Source organism: Caretta caretta, chromosome 6 (assembly GCF_965140235.1).
Source record: "Caretta caretta isolate rCarCar2 chromosome 6, rCarCar1.hap1, whole genome shotgun sequence".
Lineage (NCBI taxonomy): Eukaryota > Metazoa > Chordata > Testudines > Cheloniidae > Caretta > Caretta caretta.
Window position 1 is genome coordinate 30,822,002 of NC_134211.1, and position 22,756 is coordinate 30,844,757.

The 22,756-nt window shown below is 45.0% G+C and overlaps 1 protein-coding gene across 7 annotated transcripts in view; it reads right to left on the reverse strand.

The window, feature by feature from the left end:
• The window catches only part of PDE3B (phosphodiesterase 3B), a 289,237-nt gene extending 267,883 nt beyond the window's left edge, over positions 1-21,354 (reverse strand). For all 7 annotated transcript variants that reach the window (XM_075129383.1, XM_075129384.1, XM_075129382.1 and 4 more), the window contains exon 1: positions 19,796-21,354. In XM_075129383.1, the coding sequence (XP_074985484.1) occupies positions 19,796-20,800 (1,005 nt within the window). In that variant the 5' untranslated portion in view covers positions 20,801-21,354. The remainder of the gene's footprint in view (positions 1-19,795) is intronic.
• Positions 21,355-22,756: the final 1,402 nt, after the last annotated feature.

The following is a 22,756-nucleotide window of genomic DNA, read 5'->3' on the forward strand; positions in this document are numbered from 1 at the left end:
TACCAGTTATACATATAAAACTTTCCCATGCAGACAAGCCCTAAGTTCCACTGAAAGTCAATTAAACTTAGCAACCTATGTCACCTAGTCATTATGCAAGGTGGCCTGTTTCCTCTTGTTTTTTCCTACCCCCCCCCCCCAGATATTCTGGTTTAACTTGGATTTAAACTTGGAGAGTGGTCAGTTTAGATGAGCTATTACCAGCAGGAGAGTGAGTTTGTGTGTGTATGGGGGTGGGGGGGATGTGAGAAAACCTGGATTTATGCAGGAAATAGCCCGACTTGATTATGTAAAGAGTTGTCACTTTGGATGGGCTAGCACCAGCAGGAGAGTGAATTTGTGTGGGGGGGTGGAGGGTGAGAAAACCTGGATTTGTGCTGGAAATGGCCCACCTGATGATCACTTTAGATAAGCTATTACCAGCAGGACAGTGGGGTGGGAGGAGGTATTGTTTCATATTCTCTGTGTGTATATAAAGTCTGCTGCAGTTTCCACGGTATGCATCTGATGAAGTGAGCTGTAGCTCACGAAAGCTGATGCTCAAATAAATTGGTTAGTCTCTAAGGTGCCACAAGTACTCCTTTTCTTTATGTCACCTTAGATGCTTTTGAAATTTTTACCCTAAGTCTTTTAGGGCTGGAGCAACTTTTTCAAGCTAGGTAGACCAGACTTCCAGACTAACTTCAGTCCCAGACTAGCTAAATTTTCCAAACCTGCAGTAAGCCTCTATCCAACCCAACCTCCCAGGCCAGACTCATTCTTTCAAACCTGGGTCAAGCTTTATGGCTCTTAAACTTGCTTCCACTAAACTTCAGTGATTCAGGAGCAGCAGAGGCACGATCCCTTCCTGCCAGATTCTTGCCCTTGGAGAGGGCAATGTGAATAAACAGAGAAAATGGCTATATCTATACTAGGAACTTTAGGGAATTCAAAGCAGATCCAGACGACAATAGTAGTTATGCAAGCACCTGGTCTGTAAACCTGAAGTGTCAAATCACGGCTGGGATAAGTCTTTAAAACTCTCAGTGTAGACAAGAATAGAAAGTGAGCCAAGACATAAAAAAGAAAGGACAGGCACACAAATAGTAAGAGGCTGGCCCATAGTCTACTTAGATAATTCCAATGTTCCATATCAAGCTTAGTCTCCATACAGATAAGGGCCATGTGCACATCAGAAAAAATACATTCTGCTCCTTAAGAAAAAAAATGTATTTCACATTGCTCTCTATCAACCACCTTTGCTCAGCTGAAAGAAAAGCATGATTTTAAGAACCTACATCCAGTCTTCCCAGCCAGAGACAGAGGGAAGATCAATACAATGCATGTTCTTTGGGAGAAAAGGATAAAAGGGAGTCTAAGTGCATGGTTATGCGGGGCTGTTAAATTGGATTAGTTTGTTCACTCCAAATGCAGAGAACTAACTATATGAAGCTGAAGTATGTCCCCACAGCTATGTTATGCCACCTTAACATTTTTCCCTGGTTAACCAGCTCTGCACATCTCTGAATTAACTGCACAGAATGCTGGGAAGATATCCCATGGTTCAAATATCCACTGTTCAGCTCTGTGCATTCTGGGATTTCTCCTAACAGCGCACTATGACATGCCTACTCTAACCTACAGGAATTCTAGAACTTGGGCTCCAACTAAAACTCCCATAATTCCTCTCTGGCATCCATTAACTCATCTATATTTTGCTAGAACTGTTTTCTAACTGCTGACAGGCAGCACAGAGGACACACTGCTGACTGCCACAATCATGACAGGCATTGATATGAGCAGGATAATGCACATGTATTGGCAGTCATGCAGACAGATGAGTTTGGACTGCCAGATTCAGACAGCTTTAGATACCACACCAGTAAAGCCACAGATGGAGGCGTTACAGAAGAATTAAATCAAGCAGTTCCCACCACAGGGCATTTATCTGGAGCTACTTCAATTGATGGAGCACCAGTTCTGGTCACAGTCAACTAGCAGCAACTGATGGGACAGGGAAGTGATGCAGAACTAGGATGGTCAGCAGTAGCTGCAGAAGATTACTTTCCTAGAGCTCTGTGCAGAACTCACCCTAAAGCTGCAATAGCAGAACACCAACATAAGATTCAGCATGGAAAAGCATGTGGCCCTTACTATCTGGAAGTGCAATAGCTACTGGTCTGCAGTAACTTGTTTGGCATTGATAGATCAACTATTTAGGCAGTGCTGCTGTGCCAGTTCATAAGGCTTGGTAGTACACAACATGTTATTGACAGCTTTGCATGGGTAGGGTTCCTGAACTGTACAGAGGCTACTGATAGGATACACATACCTATTTTTACAACACACACACACACACAAAGTGAGAGACTCAACATGAAGGGGTATTTCTCCATGGTACTGCAAGGCCTGGTTGATCAGCATAGAAGGTTCAACAAACATTAATACGATGTGGTCTGGAAAAGTCTATGAAGCCAGAATCTTTAGAAACTCTGGCATGTTTTCTAGAATGAGCAAGGAAGTTTTTGCTCCCCGTTATGGACATTACGAGAGTTACAATTCCTCCTGTCATTTTACCCTCTACTTCCCTGGTTTATGAAGCCTTTTACAGGACACTAGGATAGGAGAAAAGAACTATTTAACTATATTTTGAGTAGTTGTAGAATGACAGTGGCATGTGCATTTGGAAGAATGAAGGGGAAATGGAGGTGACTTATGACAAGGCCAGATGCTTATCATTGTGCGCCTTGTGTTATAATTGCTTGGTATATTTTCCATATCTATGACAGCACAGGCGAGAACCTCACAGGTGGGTGGGAGGAGGAGATAGAGAGACTTTCTAAATATCACGGACAGCTGTAGAGGTTGCTTCTGAAAAATGCTAAAAGTGGTCAGAGAAACAGGGTCAGGGATGTATTGCGCTCCTCCTTTTGAGGACAGGATATAGTTGTGAACAACCACAAAGAAAATATCCAAGGAAATGACTAATGTGTGTCTATTAATTTTACTAGGAATTGACACGGGGGGGGGGGAGGAGATGTTTTGTAACTGATACTGATGGGAGAAGCTTTCCTCAATGAAATTTTTCATTGGAGCTGTACAAAAAAAAAGGGGGGTATTGCGTGAACAAAAAACATACATAATAAATAACGGTACTTGAATGAAAAAAGGTTGCTAATAGCATAGTGCAAACTTAAGACCATTGAAGTGTGGCATGTGCAAACAGTGGAGTGCTCACAAATGCTTGTAGGTTGGGCACTCAGAACTTTCTGCCTTCATAGCCCTCTCTCTCTGGGGCCATGTATGCAATTACTACTTCCTTGAACATCTCAAAGACCCAGAAGGTCCCTTCCAGTCTTATGTTCCTCCTGACACTGTCATCTTTTTTCTGTTTCCTTCAGAGGCTTGTCAGCCTTTCAGTGGGAGATATGGCTCTTATAAAACCAGCTCATTGCATTGCACAAGCGAAGGAAAACCAAAAAAAGCACAAGTACCTATTGCCCTAATGCTAGTCTCCATGCCAACAATTTGCTTTTTCCAGTTTTGGAATGCCACTCCCATCTTCTCTTCCCCTTTAGGGTTCGCTTCAAGAGGACAGACATTTTCCAAATTACTTCCTCCTTGTATTGGACCTCTGTACCAATGGTGGGTGGATAGGTGGGTGTGTAGCTGTAAGATTGGTAGGGGGCAGCCAGCATGAGGAAGGTTAGTAACTGCATATGTACCTCTGAAGACTGTCCTTACGTTGGACACTGTTACCCTGCTCGTTCCACCCCCCCTCCCTCCGTCACTAGCTCTCCCCCACCCTCACCCACTTTCATCGGGCTGGAGCAGAGGGTTGGAGCGCAGGAAGGGAGTGAGGCCAGGGATGAAGAGTTTGGGGTGCAGGAGAGGGCTCCAGACTACATTTGGAGTGCAGAGGGTATGGGCTCTGGGCTGGGGGTGCAAGCTCCATGTGGGGCCAGAAATTAGGTGTTCAGGGTGCAGGAGAGGGCTCAAGGCTGGGGCAGAGGTGCGGGGGTGAGTGAGGACTCCGGCTAGGGGTGCAGGCTCTGGGCTGGGGATGTGGGGTTTGGGATGCAGGAGGGGGCTCTGGGCTGGGGCCAAGGGGTTCAGAGTGCAGCAGGGTCTGCAGGCTCTAGCTGGGGATGTGGGCTCTGGGGATGAGGAGTTTGGAGTGCAGGAGGGGGCTCTGGGCTGGGGCAGAGGATTGGGGTGCGGGTGGGGGTGCAGGCTCCAGGAGGGAGTTTGGGTGGGGGACGGGACTCCGGGCTGGGGCTGGGTATAGGAGAGAGTGTGGGGTCCCGGCAGCACTTACCGTGGCTCCCAGGAAGCGAACGCCAGGTCCCTGCAGCCCCTAGGCATATGGGCAGCCAGGGAGGCTCTGCGCGCTGCCCTCATGCCCGCAGGCACCGACCCCGCAGCTCCCACTGGTCACAGTTCCCAGCCAAAAGGAACTGCAGAGCCGACACCTGGGGTGACAGCAGCGCGCGGAGCCTCCCTGGCCGCCCATGCGCCTAGGGCCCCGCAAGGACCGAATAGCCACTTCCGGAAGCTGCTCTGAGCTAGGGTAGGCAAGGAGCCTGCCTTAGCCCCAGGCCCCTGTTGCGCCGCTGACCAGACTTTTAACAGACCGGGCATTCTAGTCGAAACCCAGATGCCTGGCAACCCGAGGGGGCGGGCAGGGGGAACGTGGGGCCAATGGTCATGGCATTTGATACAACAAGGCAATAAAATCTCAATAGCTTTAAGTGACCAGTGCAGATGTCAATCTGAGTATGCTCTCGGGAGGAGGGTGTTAATAACCATGCAGTTAGAAAGAAACCAGTAGCTCAGCCCAACATGGAAGCATGCAACCAGTACCCCCCCCACCCCAAAAAAAGTTTAAATTCCCTTATTTTGCACTATAGCACTTAATACTAACAGGTAGTCTAAAAGTTCCCTTCCACTGCAATTTCAGGCTGACTGCTAGTACACAGTTCCTCGCTGTCTGGAAAATTTTCCTCCTGATCAGACCGAATATTATATGTAAGTCCAGGGCATTTGCCAGGGTGACATGGCTGCATTGTGGAAAACTGTCTACTATACCATTCTTGGATGAAGTGGTATCATAGCTTTTAAAAAACAAACAAAGAAAAAAAGGTGGTCCAGGTGCTTATAGTATGGGCAGGTAGGGGCAACATTATGAGAGGTCTTGTTCTTGTCCCTGGTCTTCAGGTTTTTCTGATGTAGCTCCTTTGCTACATTCATTCAGTAGAGACCAGCTTGAAAACCATCTCCCCACCTTCATTTGCTCTGACAAGGTCTTGTAGATGTCTGCATTCAGGTGACTCTTCTCCAGACGGGGGCTGGACATGCAGCTCTCCAAAGAGAGCAATCAAGGCAAGAAGCTTAGAAGGGGTCCACACAAAAGCACAGCTGATATAATGGGTATATGACTCTGGGTACGTGAACTCACTACTACCTGGTATCGAGAAAGATGCTGGCATGCAGCCAGGTGTGCCCTAAAACAGGTGACATCCAATCAAAATGATCCCAGAGCACTGGAAGGAACACAAGTACACAAACAGCACAATCCAGGTGCGAAACAATGCAGAGTAAGATAGCAGGACTGCCAATAGAGTACCTAGGAATGTGTCCACACTACCCTTAAAGCAAATAAACGCACTAAGAAAGAGATTTACTTCTGTTCTATAGAGGATTAATTACTGTGAATTAAGACACCAAATAATTCAGTGTAAAAAATGTGCGTGGATTCAAGGTACTTTAATGTGAACAAATCAAAGTTAATCCAACGTAACATCTCCTTGTAGACAAACTAGGCCCTGGTCTACACTACCGGGTTAGGTCGAATTTAGCCACGTTAGGTCAATTTTAAAAATGGATGCATGCACACAACCAACCCCATTCCGTCGACTTAAAGGGCTCTTAAAATCGACTTCTGTACTCCTCCCCAGCAAGAGGAGTAGCACGAAAGTTGACCTTGCTGGGTCGAATTTGGAGTAGTGTGTGACGCAAATCGACGGTATTGGCCTCTGAGAGCTATCCCAGAGTGCTCCAATGTGATCGCTCTGGACAGCACTTTGAACTCCAATGCACTAGCCAGGTACACAGGAAAAGCCCCAGGAACTTTTGAATTTCATTTCCTGTTTGATCAGTATGGCAAGCTCAGCAGCACAGGTGACCATGCAGTCCCCCCAGAATCGCAAACGAGCTCCAGCATGGACCGAAACGGAGACACTGGATCTGATTGCTATATGGGGAGAAGCATCTGTGCAGCAAAACTCCGAGCAAAAAGAAGAAATGCCAATATATTTGCCAAAATCTCACAGAGCATGATGTAGAGAGGCTACAACAGGGACACACAGCAGTGCCAAGTGAAAGTTAAGGAGCTCAGGCAAGCCTATCAAAAGACAAAGGAGGCAAACGGGCGCTACGGATCAGACCCCCATACGTGACGCTTCTATGATCAGCTGCATGGCATTCTAAGGGTGGACCGTACAACTACGCCTCCACTGTCTGTGGACACCTGCAAGGGGGGAGTCTCATGCAACAAGGAGGAGGATTTTGTGGATGATGAAGAGGAGGAGAAGGAGAATGCGTAGCAGGCAAGCGGTGAATCCGTTCTCCCCAGCAGCCAGGACCTTTTCATCACCCTGAACCCAATACCCTCCAAAGGTAGAATCCCCAACCCTGAAGCCAGAGAAGGCACGTCTGGTGAGTGCACATTTCTAACTACAGTACAGGGTTTAAGAGCAATAGTGTTTAATGTTTGATTTGCCCTGAAAAATTGGGATGCATTCGCAGCCAGTACAGCTACTGGAAAAGTCTTTTCACATGTCTGGGGGATGGAGCAGGAATCCTCCTGGGACAGCTCCATGAAGCTCTCCTGGAGGTACTCTGAAAGCCTTTGCAGAAGGTTTCTGGGGAGGGCTGCCTTATTTCGTCCTCCACGATAGGACACTACCGCGCCAAGCCAGTAAGAAGTATTCTGGAATCATTGCAGCAAATGGTCCTGGGTTTTGGTCGCATTCAAGCAACATTCGGTCTATATCTTTCTGTGTTAGCCTCAGGAGAGCGATATCATTCATGGTCACCTGGTTGAAATAGGGAAATTTTTGTAATGAACAGTAAAAGGACCCCATTCATGCTGGGCTGTTTGCACCATCCCGGAGATGCGGCAGGGGGAGGGGTGAAGGGATCATCCCAAAGAATAGCCACACGGTGGGGTGGGGGGTAGGTGTGTGCTGCACATCCACCCGAAAACCAGAACCGCTCCTTTTAAATGTGAAACCCAACCCATTGCTTGCTATGAGAAAGGATAGCGCTGCAGTTTGAAACCATTCCCACATGTTCTGTGTAAGAAGCCAACCCTGCATACCCTGTGCCTTACCATAGCTGCCTGGAAACCGAATTCTGTTGCCCAGCCGTGTGTGGGGTGTCACCATACCGGCAGGCGCTCAATATAAAAGGCAAAATGTGACTTTGTACCTAACACACGTGCTGTCTGCTGCGAATTGCTTGAGTCACTGTGGAAGAGTATCACATTTCTGAGAAAAAAAGGACCATCTTAAATTTTTCTCTCCCTTTTTATCTCCCCCCAAGGTGCAAATGTTTCTACACTGCCCCTATCATCTCCATCCCTGAGGTTACTGCAGATTAGAAGGCAAAAAAACCCACACTCGTGATGACATGTTTTCGGAGTTCATGCAGTCCTCCTGCACTGATCGGGCACAGCTGAATGCATGGAGGCATTCAGTGTTAGAAGCCAGGAAAGCATGAAGTGAGCACAAAGAGCGGAGGCAGGAGCACGAAGAGTGGAGGCAGGAGGCAATGCTGAGGATACTGAGGGAGCAAACAGACATGATGAAGCGTCTGGTGTTGGCTTTCCTGCAGCTCCAAGAGCACAGACACCTGCTGCATCCATTGTATAACCGCCTGACCTCCTCCCCAAGTTCCATATCCTCCTCACCCAGATGCCAAAGAACGTGGGGGAGGGAGGATGGTCCGGGCACCCAGCCACTGCACTCCAGAGGATGGCCCAAGCAACAGAAGGCTGTCATTCAAACAGTTTGATTTGTAGTGTAGTTACAAAAAGCAACGTGGCCTTGTCCTTCCCTCCTCCCCACCCCACCCCACCCGGGCTACCTTGTCATTTATCTCACTTTTTTTTTTAAATTAATAAAGAAAGAATGCATGGTTTCAAAACAATAGTTACTTTATTTCAAAGGGGGGAGGGAGGGTGGTTTGGTTACAGGGAATTAAAATCAACCAAGAGGGGAGGGTTTGCAGCAAGGAGAACAAACACACAACGGTCACACCGTAACCTGGCCAGTCATGAAACTGGTTTTAAAAGCCTCTCTGATGTGTAGCGTGCCTAGCTGTGCTCTTCTAATCGCCCTGGTGTCTGGCTGCTCAAAATCGGATGCCAGGCGATTTGCCTCAACCTCCTATCCGGCCATAAACGTCTCCCCCTTACTCGCTCAGATATTATGGAGCACACAACAAGCAGCAATAACAATGGGAATGTTGGTTGCGCTGACATCTGACCTGGTCAGCAAACAGCGCCAGCGAGCTTTTAAACATCCAATAGCACATTCTACCACCATTCTGCACTTGTTCAGCCTATAGTTGAACTGCTCCTGACTACTGTCCAGGCTGCCTCTGTAAGGCTTCATGAGCCATGGCAGCAAGGGGTAGGCTGGGTCCCCAAGTATAACTATTGGCATTTCAACATCCCCAACGGTAATTCTGTGGTCTGGGAAGTAAGTCCCTTCTTGCAGCTGCTCGAACAGCCCGGAGTTCCTAAATATGCAAGCGTCATGCACCTTTTCCAGCCATCACATTAATGTCGGTGAAATGTCCCTTGTGATCCACCAATGCTTGCAGCATCATTGAGAACTACCCCTTGTGGTTTATGTACTGGTTGGCAAGGTGGTCCAGTGCCAAGGTGGTCCAGTGCCAGTGCCGATCCGTCTATCGCCCCACCACAGTTAGGGAACCCCATTGCAGCAAAGCCATCCACTATGACCTGCACATTTCCCAGAGTCACTACCCTTGATAGCAACAGCTCAGTGACTGCATTGGCTACTTGGATCACAGCAGCTCCCACAGTAGACTTGCCCAATCCAAATTGATTCCCGACTGACCGGTAGCAATCAGGCATTGCAAGCTTCCACAGAGCTATCACCACTCGCTTCTCAACGGTCAGGGCAGCTCTCATCTTGGTATTCGTGCGCTTCATGGTGGGGTAAAGCAATTCTCAGAGTTCCAGAAAAATGGCCTTACGCATGCAAAAGTTTCACAGCCACTGTGAAATACCTGCATACCTATACGGTCCCATCAGTCTGTGCTTGTTTCCCTGGCCCAGAATCAGCTTTCCACTGTATCAACCAGCCCCACTGCCGTCATTATGTCCCAATTGCCACAGCCCGTTCTTTCAGGAACACCTGTGTCCATGTCCTCATCAAAATAATCCTCGTGCTGGCATCTCTTAGCCCAGTTCTGCATATACTCCAGGATAACGCACGAGGAGTTTACAATGCTCACAGCAGCAGCGGTGATGGTGAGCTGAGTGGGCTCCATGCTTGCCGTGGTATAGCGTCGGCAAGAGAGCAGAAGAGCAGAGTTGCAGTGGAAGCGGTGGATGACGACGGTTAGCAGTCCTACTGCACCGTCTGCTGACAGCAGCACCCAGGACACAACAGCCGCAGTGACGGTGAGTGACAGAAAACATGCTCTATCCAGACTGACAAAACTCAACTTGTACTCCAATGTGGGGTAAGGAATGATGAGGGGGCTGAGTAGATTTTGCACTCTGAGTAGTACATTTTGATGACAACTTTGTAAGGCTGAATTTATCTATGAAAATGTAACTCTTTTGTTTGAGTTTGGACTTTGTGGTTTTTCTTATAATGAGAAGCCTGTGTAAACGTTATACTATTGCAGCCTATAAGCAAACACAAGGGAATTAAACTTACAACAAATATGAGTCAAGTACATGCCTAAATGGTTTGCCAGTGCCCCTTTTAAAGAAAAATATGAAAAATGTGCAATAAGTTTAAGATATTTACTTCTTTTATGGAACTCAGATTTTCTGTGTCCCCTTTACTGAATATCAGATCATTAGCATTGATTGTCACTATACAGACTAGGATTCTAGTACAGTACTCAGAGTAGCAGCCGTGTTAGTCTGTAATATATGCCATCATGTGCCAGCAATGCCCCTCTGCCATGTACATTGGCCAAACAGGACATTCTCTACATAAAAGAATAAATGGACACAAATCAGATGTCAAGAATTAGAACATTCAAAAACCAGTCGGACAACACTTCAATCTCTCTGGTCACTCAATTACAGACCTAAAAGTAGCAATATTACAACAAAAAAACTTCAAAAACAGACTCCAACGAGAGACTGCTGAATTGGAATTAATTTGCAAACTGTACACCATTAAATTTGGCTTGAATAAAGACTGAGAGTGGATGCGTCATTACACAAAGTAAAACTATTTCCCCATGTTTATTTCCCCCCCTCCCAGCCCCGTTCCTCACACGTTCTTGTCAACTGCTGGAAATGGCCCACCTTGATTATCACTACAAAAGGTTTTTTTTCCTCTCCTGCTGGCAATAGCTCACCTTACCTGATCACTCTTGTTACAGTGTGTATGGTAACGCCCATTGTTTCATGTTCTCTGTGTATATAAAATTTCCCCACTGTATTTTCCACTGCATGCATCCGAAGAAGTGAGCTGTAGCTCACGAAAGCTTATGCTCAAATAAATTTATTAGTCTCTAAGGTGCCACAAGTACTCCTGTTCTTAGTACAGTACTGACCATTTGAATCAGCAATCTGTATTGCAGACAAAGTTCACATAGGCTTTTTCTTCCCCTAAATTCCAGGAGCAGTTCTTCCTTTTTCTGAAGGAAGAACTGAACTTTAACATAAAGGAACGAGAGTAAACAAATGTTACCCACATTTATAGAAGGGGAATTCATGAAAATTCAGCTTTCCTATTTTTGGATGCAACCTCTGCCCAGAAATGAGGAAAGTAGGTGCAGATTCTAATGATGAGACCAATTCATGTGTTCTATCTCTTGAAGGACTGTTTAGTGGATACACTTGTATGAATTATATCTACTATTTATTTTATTTACATGTATATAGAATTATTTGTCTAAGTTTATGGCTGTTCAAGTGACCTGCTTGGCAGGAGAGATACTGCAAGCACTGAATGGCTCCTGTCCCAGTGTCTCCCTCACCCCAATCCTGGCCCTCCTTCCCTCTCCATCTCCCATCCTGACCACTATTCCTGTTCCTTTCATGCCACCATTCCTTGCCTCCCACCCATTCCCCTGTTTCCCCCCCTCTTGCTGTCTCTGGAATGCCCACTTCATTCTTTAAAAAGGTCACACCACCCATGACTTCTTCATATTTCATTCCCTCCAGCTCCTGGCTCTCATAGAGACTTGGATCCTTTCATCTGGCATTGCCTCTGCATCTGCCCTCTCTTTCAAGGCCTTTCCTTCTCTCACACTCCCCATTCTGGATCAGACAATGGTGAGAGTACTGGGATTCTCTCCTCCCCCATTCCTGTCTCTTACAACTCCTGCCTCTTTCCCCTTCCTACTCTTCTCCTCTTTGAACAGCACTCCATCTGACTCTCCTCTGCTCTCCCTCTCCAAGTCACTGTCATCTACCATCAACCCAACTCCCCTGCATCAGACTTCCTCTCTGATTTCAGTCTCTAGCTTGCTCTCTCTCGCTTCCTGTACTCACAATCGCCACACATCTTTGATGACTTCAACTTCCATGTTGATGACCCATCCAACCCCTTAGTTGAACTTTTCCTTGCCCTAACCTCTTTGTTCAACCTGTAGCCTGGTTCAAGTGTTCCACTCACCAGAAGGCTGTTCATTTGACTAGGTCTTCACCACGCATTGCATATTATCAGATCTCTCTTTTGCTGAGTTCCCCCCCTGACCCTCACCTGTTCTCTTTCAGCATTGTCCCTCAACCACACATAACCCAGGCCCTCTCATTTGACCTTTGAGCAACCCTCCCAATCCCCCAATGTTGACTTCTCATTTACTCTCGGATATCTCCTTCCTGCCCTCTCTTTTCTTTCTTCCATTGATATAGTGGTTGATTCTCTGTGTTTCACGCTCCGCCACCCTTGACTCTTTTGCCACTCTCCCCGAGCCCTGCTCCCCTAATCCCACCAACATCCACTTCTTCTACTCATGCTGTGGACCCTCTCTGGCAGAAATTCCGTGACCAGGATGACTTCCTCCATTCTCTCTTCTTTCAGTTCTGCCATCTTCCTAGCTAAACAACACGACTTCTTGAACTAAACTGAACCCTATATAGTCACAGACACTTTGTCATCATCTTTAATTCGCTCTTCAAATTCTTCCCATCACCTCTTCTCTCTCCACAGAGTATCTCGATTTCTTCAAAAAAAAATTGATAAAATATGACAAACTATCCTGCCCCTCAGCTTTCCTTCCTTTTTCCTCCTAAAACTCTCACATTCTCCCTTGGCAAAGACACAGATGTTTCTTGTCTGATCTCCTCCTCTAACCCCTCTCTAACTCCAGTGACCCCATCCTATCTTCTGATCTGCTTTACTCTTTTTCTTAACCTCTCACTCTCCTTTGGCTTTTTCTCTTCACAATACAAGCAAACTTTAGTCTCTCCAATGTTAAAAAGCACCATCCTTGACCCTACTTGCCTCTCCAATTACAGACTCATCTCCCTTCTTCCTTTCATCTCTAAACTTATTGGTTGTGCTGTTTATAATCGCTGTCTGGGGTTCCTCTCCTCTAATTCCATCCTAGAGACTCTCTAATCCAGCTTCTGCCCGTTGTACTCCACTGAAACCCCTCTATTCAAGTTTCTAATGGCCTCTTTTTTCGTGGCCAAAGCTCAGAACCAGTATTCCATCCTCATCCACCTTGACATGCCAGCCACCTTTGATCATGCTCTTCTTGAAATCTTCTCCTCCCTTGGCTTCCATTACTCTGTCCTCTCCTGGTTCTGTTCCTACCTCTAATTGCTCATGCAGCAATGTGTCCTTCCAAGGATCTTCCTCATTCCCCTTCCAACTTTCTGGGTGGGTTCCACAGAGCTCTGTCCTTGGTCCCTTTCTCCACTCCTTCTACACCTTATCTCTGGATAATCTCTATGCTGATTAATAACAGATCTACCCTCTCTAGTCCAGACCTATCTCCTTCTGTCTAAACTAAAATCTCACTCAGTCTCTCTGATATCTCATGGATGTCTAGCCATCGGCTCAAACTCAACCTGGCTAAAACAGAGTTCTTAATCTTCCCCCTAATTCCTTTTTCAATCACTGTGGACAACACTGCCATCCTGCCTGTCACTCAGGTCCACAATATAGGCATTATCTTTGACTGAGACCCTTCTCTCGGTCCTCCTATCCAGGCTATATCTAAATCTTGCCAATTCTTTCTGCTTAACATCTCTAAGATATGCCCTTTCTTATCCATCCACACAGCTAAAACTCTTATCCAAATACTCATGATAGTTACTGCAACATTCTTCTCTTGGCCTTGACAAATGCAATCTTGCCCCGCTCATATTCATTCGGAGCACTGTTGCAAACGTCATTTTCCTAGTTCAATGCTTTGACCAGGTCAGCCCATTTTTTCAATACCTCCACTGGCTCCTCCTTCACTTTTGTATCAAACATAAGCTACTTGTGTTCATTTTCAAGGCCCTTCACAGTCAATCCCCACCCTACCTATCATCTCTCATTCATTATCAAGCCATCAGTGCTTGCTTCTGATCGAACTACGATTACAGCCTCCACAGTCCATTTGTTAAATTTTCAAACAAGCACCTTTGTACTTTCTCCCATGCTGCCTCACACATTTGGAAAGTGCTCCCTGTAAACAACCACAAACTACCTCACTATCCACCTTCAAATCACTTCTTAAAATTCTCCTCTGCCAGGTAGTCTATAAAAAAAAATTGACAATGGTTAGGCTGCTGGTGTTCTGAGTCCACTGCCTATCATACTAACCAATACTGTCTCGTGGGGTTTCTTGTACTCCCGTTGGACTTTCTATATCCATCTGTTGTCTTTGGTCCCATATGTATATATCCTTTGGGGATAGGGACCATCTTTTTGTTCTGTGCATATTGTTCTAGGTGTACAGTGCACCAAGAACAATGGGGTCCTGGTCCATGACTAAGGCTTCTAAGCACTGCAATAATACAAATTATGAATATATGCACACGTATATAAGAATAAAAGACAGGAGCCCACCTCAAGAAGCTTACAGTTTAAACCAGATCTTGAAAGCAAAGGATTATAAGTGGGTGGAGGTACTATATAATGGAGGATTACAGTAGTGATTAGCATGAAATATTCATTGTTATATACAAGTCTGTCAAATGTTCTTTTCTCTTTAGTATATTAATGTTCATATTTGTGAGGGTGGGGCCGAGGTTAGAATTGGAATATTAAACAAGAAGTAGTGTGATTGAGGACAATTTTAAAAAGAAAGTAAGCTCACATAGCACTACCAGGGAGCATGGGAAGAGGAGGAGCTATTCTGAGAGCATAACAGGCAAGCAGAGTTTAGAGAAATGGGTACTAGCGTGGGGATAGGTGGTAGAGGTCAGACATCTCTGGGCCACAAAGTTGAGGAAGTGTACAAATGTAAGGAAGAGGACGGAAAATAAATAAATACACATTACATTATTTGACCAAGCAACAACGCCAGCAAAGAGTAGATAGGCTTCATCTCATTACTTTGCTTTATTGTTAATCTTAATATAACAAATTTGACTTCATACCAGAACAGTACGTCCATGTAAATATTATCTTTAAGTGGTTAAAATGAGAAATAATGCAATTTGTCCCTAAGCAAAGAGAAATATGGGAACACTCCCCTTGCTGGTTGGAGTAGACAGTGTGTGCATTTGTACCCAACTGCTAATCTCATATTTTAAAATATAAAATGAAGATAGTAAATACTGGTTTTATGTACAAAAGAAAAACTAATTTAATACACAGCTCCTGTTAATGACAGTATCACAAATATTTTTTGTATAATTACCCCTGCTCTCTCAGTCATTGCAATCATTTTAAAAAGCCAGCCTCTAAAATTTTCACCAAATGGTTAAATGTCATTTATTATTATGATATGTATTACTGTATTGTTATGGGCTCTAATTGATTTCAGTGTTCTACTTGTTTTTAAAATGCACTGTAAAAATATATAGTAACAGACATACCCTACCCCAAAGAGCTTACAATCTAAACAAGCAAGTCAGGAAAATGTCAACTTTTTTATGTCTGTTTTACAAACAGGAAACAGAGGCATAGTGACTAAGGCCCAGTGCAACAAGGTGTTTAAGTAGATGAGTAATCCCATTAACTTCAGGTTACCTATCTATTTAAACTTGTATTGGGACCTATATGACTTGTCCAAGGTCAAACAGAAAGTCTATGGAATTGAACCCAGATCTCCAGGGCAGTGTTTTAACCACATGACTATCCTTTGTCTAAGTAGAATAGGGTGAAATGGAAGTAATTGCTTCTGTGAAACATGCTAAGCTTCCTGAACATCTGAACAAGTCAAATAGCCAGGAAAAATTAGCTCCACTTTTTAAAGCATTCACTATTTCAGTCACGCCTGACCCAGACATAAAAATCAGGGGGAAAAATTCCTTTCCTGCAAGACACAATATCTTTTGCACAGTAGATCTTGTTTACTCAATAAGCCCAATCATGCCCCATACACATATCTTCTATGGTAAGTGTATTTCTTCCTAATACATAGGTTAAAGACAAGCAACCACATATTCTAGTACTTTTCAGAACAATAAGCCACATAAACATATTTGATATTTACAAGACCAGTAGCACTGTCCAGTACTATTGACGGTCCCAACTCTGAATTCCTCATGTTTCCACAGATCCCAGCTGGAGCTGGAATATATTATACTATACTCAGGCAACCAGTCCCTTTGAAGTCCGTGGGAGTGGTCCTGCAATTGTTTGCAGGATCAAGCTCTTAAAACCTAATCCTGCTCCCAGTAATGACAAGATAAAACTCCCTTTGACTTCAGTGGGAGTAGAACTGGACTACCAGATTAATATCTTTAGGATAGGAACTGTTTTGATTAGTTGTTCTGTAAATATTTATTTTATAACACCAAACAATAATAAATAATGACTGTAACATTGGGCTCAAGATGAACACAGAAATAGTTACATGAAGTTTGTTTACTATAAGTGCAGGATTTAAAAAAAATGTTTAATTTATTTCAATGAAGAGTTGAAAAACACTAATATGTTCTGTGCTACAAGTGTCTGAAAAAATTGTGCTTATTTGAAATTTAGACTTAAAATTAAATTACATAACCCCCTTTTGCTGCTTTGTATTTATTTTTATTCATTTTAATAATGTGTTTAAGTTTTATTTGAGGTTTCTAAAAATAAACCATTACAGTATAACCTATTTTAAATGAAGAAAACAAGTACATGAGTTGTCAGTTTTCCAGAACTATGTTGTTAGCTATATTTACAGCAGATTCAGGAGGCAAAATGCTGTAGAATATATCTAAAGACAGCATGGATATTCATTGTCAAATAGCAAAAGCATATGTAATTTTTAAGCGTATTTCAACAGTTTAGTTCCCATAGTCGAACAAAACAGAGCCTGATCCCACAGATGTTTACTACGTGGGTTACTCAAGTTAGTAAGCATTTATGGAATCAGGTTGATAGGGCCTGTTCCTGCTCCCACTGAAGTCAAAGACTGCTCAAACTGATCTCTGTTGGAGTAGACAGGATACATACACAAGAAGCTGTTTCTCCTCCCCTCTGCTTTCCTCCTTCCCCCCCCCCCCCCCCCCCCCCCATGTACACAGACCTCTTTCCGAGTATTAGCTTTCGCCTATTACTGAAAAAACAGAATATGAGCCCAATACAATTATTTTCTCACAGGATTTTACCAACTAAGCAGATGCAAGGTTGTCAAACATAACCATTCGCAATTTTTTCCAGACTTAGTCAACTCTCAGCAGCTTAATTTTCTCACATTGTACAATTTCAGTATACTGTATTAATATTCTTACAAAATATCGCCATAGTAATTTAGCTCTCAGATTACCAAAACACATTCATACCATTATGGGTTTATACTGCATTCTTTGTGTTCCTCTGAACTTTTTAAACAGTACTCATTAATCCCTATGTAAATTAACTAATTGAAAATGTTAATATTGCAAAAAAATGCATATTATAGATCTTTATTAAATGTTTTAACATGTAACCACAATTCTTTAAGAGATCTTAATTCTCTCCAGAATGTGTTATATTTTGATTCCATGTGTTCCCTCTGTTTCAATAATAGCACTGTAGTAGAATACCGAAAACATTCAAATAAGCATACAGTGTTTATTAAATTTTCAGATAAAAGTCTCAAGGTATTGATTTTTTTAAGTGGATACATCTGACATGTTATTAGTTCTGCAATGACCATCTTCTCTGAGTCAGATGCAAAATAAGGGGATTTAACTGCTTTGTCTTTACACCAGCATTAATAAAATATTGTACAGAAGGAAATGTATTTCTAAATCAGAGTACTCCAAATTTGCAAAAAAAAATCCGTTAATACTATTTAAATTTTCCTTAATAAAATTGGAGTGCAGACATACCCTAAGAAGTTGAAGGTTCTGTAGGATAGAAAGAAGGACCTGAACTGTATGTACTTGACCATATACTTCTTGGCCCATAGCTTTCTCTTGCACTTGTGAGTAGACATTCTTGTGCTCCAGTCATCTTTCTACGAAAAAGAGTGTGCTGCTACGGAAGTCAATGTAAAGGCCATTTACCTTTGGAATTCACTCCTCTCCTAGGCTAAAAGAGCCCAAATCTGTTGCAGCTTAGAAAGCATAATCTACTGTTCAAAAATGTAGGAAACTAAAAGGTCTACAACATACTGTTTTTATTCACTTTTATGGAAATGGAAAACATTGAAACCTGGATGTTTACAAGCAATTATATTTTTAAACACCCATGACTTCAGCATTTGTTGAACATTCAGTGTATTTTGCTAAGGCTGGCATTTATTATGTTTTTCCAAACACTAAATACCTATAGTTTGGCTTGAAGTTCACAGAAACTTTTAAAAAGTCAGCTAAATACCTAAGGCAGTATTTGATTAAATTAAAACTATTATCCTTTACCATCTATAAAAAGGTTTTTTTAAAAAAAAAACCTACTAGCACAATTTGTATTTTTCCTATACTGCAGATATTCCTCTGACACAGAAGCTACTCATCTGAAGTAAAGTACTATATTTACTATGTAAGGAGAACAAAAGAGGGAAAGGCAAGTAAACTTCTAATTACTATACTATATTCCCTATATATTTGAAAGGCATGATACAGTGTTTAAATGCTTGTTCACATGATTACCACCACCAATTTACAAACTTAAAACTGGCTGCATAAAACTATTTCTGAAACCTTTACTTGAACTTTTAAATGACCCTATAACATTGATACAGAACCTATTTCTAAACCTATTAATGCTGTATTCCCCTGCAACATAAATGCCCAAGTCAAGGATTTCACTCAGCTTGGCTCATCTTTCCCCTGCTTGGCTTCAGACTCGCTGAATAAATTACAGTAAGGGAGGGAGCTTTGAGAAACAATCACACCAGATGCATTAGGAAATACATACGAGAGAAAAAACTAGACAAGCTTCATTTATTTAGAACTTCTGTATCTCAGCTGCAGCAACAGACGGGACTTTCTGTAACAATAGCCTCTTGGCTTACAAGCCAGGCTTCGTTTATGCGTTTATTTAAACACACACACATTTGTATTCTCAGTTCGGGGACTGGATGATTTTCCACTTCAGGTAGCCCCGGGCCAATTCCATCAGCAACGCAACTCAGTGTTCCTGGAGTTCACGTGCAATTTCCAAGATACAAAAAGACTCAACCCCCACACGGAATTTGCACTATAAGATTTGCACTGCAAAGGGGTTTGCCCAAAGTAGAAACTAGCAAGACTTGCCTTAAAAAACCTGAATGGTTTACACTTCTTTCCATACTTGACTCAACAGTTCTCTAACCGTAGGACGGCTCCTAAACCAAATCAATCCAAGCTCAATATTGCCTTATTTGGAAAGAAACAACATTAACTTGGTAGAAAAACCAGACATTCGTCATGTACACATCTATATGCCAGCCAGTTGAAAGTAATATCCTCAAAAACCTGGTTTTCCCCCGGTTCTTGCAGTCACCAGGTCAAAAAAGGTGGGAAAAAACTAAGTGCCGTGCAACTAGAAAGTTTTATTCTCCAGTGTAGTCTCTCGGAAGCCGAGGAGGTGGCTCAGGACTTTAGAAACATCACAATCAAAGTAATAATTATAAGGCACCTGATACCTAAGAGGGCTGTGCTTTAAAAAAAAGTTACTTTTAAAGAGGTACGGTCTGCCAACTTGATGCACAACGTCTAAGGCGTGTATCCTGCAGCGAACACATCACTGCGTCTAGTAACAAATTAAATCTTAAGGGATGCACAGAAGAACGATCTCTTACAAGCGCAGAGATGAACTAATATGCGCCTACCGTCGTATCTTTCAATTTACTACTTTAGGGGAATCTTGACACGTCTCCCTGCAAACACATACCAGTAGATGCGCGAGCGCGCGCGCACACACACACCGGTTCCTCGGAAAGTTTTGAAGTTTGGTTTCCTCTCCCCCCGCCCCACTCCCCGCCAGCGCTGCCCTCTCCCTCCCCCTAGTTTCGGGGGACCTACCTGTTCTCTGGAAATACAAGGCAACGAGGGTCTCCTGGACATTTTGCAGCTGCTGTGGTAGCTGGTTGGCATTTCCCCTAAGGACACACAGCTAGACCTCCTCCTGGGTCTGATCACAGGCACTTTCTCCTCCACGCTGGGAAGCCGCGGCTGGTGATGCGCTCCCCGGCTCTGAGCAGAGAAGATGCCGCGCTGCCAACCCAGCAGTGCCAGGAGGCACCCGGCCACCCCGACCGAGCCGGCCAGCAGCGGTCTGAGGCTTGGGGGAAGCGAGCTGAGGCTGGTGAGCGAGACCAGCCAGACCAGGCTGGAGAAGACCAAGACCAGGAGGCTTCGGCGGAGCTTCAGGGTGCTCTGCAGCAGGGTCAGCACGGCCACCGAGCCCAACACGGTCAGCAGCCGGCCCGCCACCATCTGCAGCTCGGCGGGGCCCTGCGGCGAGCCTCGGTGCCCTTCCGTGGGTAACAGCCACTGCAGCGCCACGAAATCCCCCGAGTAACAGCAGAGGGGCAGAGCCAGCAGCCACCAGAGGCTGGTGCCGCCGCCGCCGCCGCCGGGCTCCTCGCGCTTGTCCCGGGCCAGGTAGCAGGTGAGGAAGAAGAAGGCACAGGCGATGCTGAAGAGGGGGCTGAGGCAGTGGGACAGTCCCAGCAGGGTGCGCAGCGCCGAAGGGCCGCACCAGCCGCTCTCGCCCTGCCGGCCCCCGGGGCTGCTCCGGCCGTAGCAGAGCAGGAGCGAAAGGACAAAGGCAGCCAGGGCGCCCAGGCTGAGCAGAGCCCGGGGGGAGGCGGCGGGGAGCAGCAGCAGGGAGAGGAAGCCCCTGGGGGGGTCCTGCCTCAGGGGGGTCACGCAGCTCTTCACATAGCCGTTCCGCAGGCTCTCCGGGCCGCCCCCGGGGCGAGCGAGGGGGGCAGCCACCCCGCCGCCGTCCTGCGGCGGCTGCTGGGGGAGTTTGCTAGGTCCATGCTGGGAGGCGGCGGCGGCTGCTTCTCTCTCTTCCCTCATGGTGGTCTGGGGAGAGCGTGGGTCTCGTCAGCTCCGTCTCCTCCTGCCTGGCGCTGCCTCCCTCATCTCCGCCCGGGAAAGGCTCTCGGGTCAGCCGCGGGCACCTCTCGCCGACTGAGCGGCGGAGTCCGGAGCATGGTGGGTAACGAAGGGGAAAGCGAGAGAAGGTAAAAAAAAAAAAAAAAAAAAAAAAGTCTCTGCGCGAGGCGGCTCGGCAGTGGGGACTCGCTGTCGCCTCCCCGTGCCCACCGGTTGCAACGGCGGCGGCTGGCAGAACCCTGGAGGGGGAGGGGGCGAACGGGACAGAGCCTTTGCTGCTACCTCCTGCAACGGCACACGGCGTGCGCGGAAGCAGCGGCGGCACGCGCCGAAAGAGCGGTTGGACTCTAACGGCCGCCGCACAGAGGAAGGGGAAGCGCGCGCGGGGGCGCGCCGCTAGCCCTAGTTGTGGCTGCTCCAGTGTCGGGGTGTGCTCGAGCGCGCGAATCCCCAAGGGTGGGTTACAGCGCCCACTGGGCAGCGTCTGGCACCCCTAACTAGTAACTAGAGTTGTTCTGCGGACTCCCCTCCCCCCACTCTGACTCTTACACAAGCTGTCGGCCCGAGGTGTGCGCGCGGCTCGTAGCTCTTACTCGGACTGGGCCCCCTGCCTGCAGGGGCTGGTCCCGTGATCCGGAATCCCCTCTCACAGGGCACAGAGAGCAGCATTTTCACCCCAAAACAGGGCTGTGAGAAGTTCTGCACACCCATATAAAAATCTAGACAGGCATATTTAGGCAGCCACTGTTAAAAACGGTGGCCACACAGGTTTGGAGTGAACTGGACAGATACCCAGCTTTTATTCTTCTTGCCTTTGAACATTACCTTTCCTCTCGCGTCTATTTTTCTTTTTACTTGCTTGCCTCACTCCCAGCACAAATTGAAGGTGTTTATAATCTTTCAACTGCCTGAAGCTGTAAGTAAGGACATTGGGGCAAAAAAAGTAGGGACATTCAAATAGATTTTGGGGGAGGTAGTGAGAAAGGGGTATATATTTGCTTTAAAATGTATTGGCTCCGGGAAATAGTTGGCATGCATAGAAAGAGAATTGGAGGCTTTTCCTTGCTATAAAAATACATGAGGAGGAGGTTTGGCTTACAGTAATTTCTCTTGGTTCTTTCAGTTTTTGACAAAATGTTTACACATGTACAGGTGACATTAAATTGTTAAACCAAGCTTGAAGAGCCATAATACGAAGTTTGCTTAATTTACTTTTTAAAAAATTCATATGAAGCTTCCCCATCAGTACTCGAGTACCTAGAAGCAATAAACAATATAAATACTTCAAGCAACTAAGCATTCTTCTCTTTTCCCTCTCAGCTGACTGCCTGGTGACAGTTGTCTCTGATCTCCTTTTCAGTTCTTTTTGTGAGATGGCCATAAAACCTGTCTAGAACCTGTAATAATTTAGCTGTGGTAATGTTTTATAATTCAATACTGTAACAATAAGGACATGATCCTGCACCTCATTTGAGTAATCCTTGAAGACCTCATCCTCCAAGCATTTACACATGTGCTTACCTTTATACCTGTTTAACTCCCATTGGTTGTACTCTGGCCCTTATCCTATAATTGGGGCTTTGCACAAACACAAAGATCTGACCAGGTTCAACAACTAGCAGAATCAGGGCCTTGGTGACATTGAAAGAAAAAAGGATTTTTTAAAAATAAACACAGTTACTATTCAACTGAGTCGTTAATGGTATTATGTTTTCTTAATTTGGGGAAATTCTCATTTTTTACTTAAATATGTATTCAGCAAAGTGTGCAGTCAGAAGTGTTCATAGTATAAGTCTATGCATTACATGTAAAATGTTGATGATGTTGTGAAGTCACAGATGTGCACCTAGGATTGAAAGTTACATAAACTATCTTGCAAATTAAATTCTTGGAAAGAACAGATTTAGGGCCCAATAC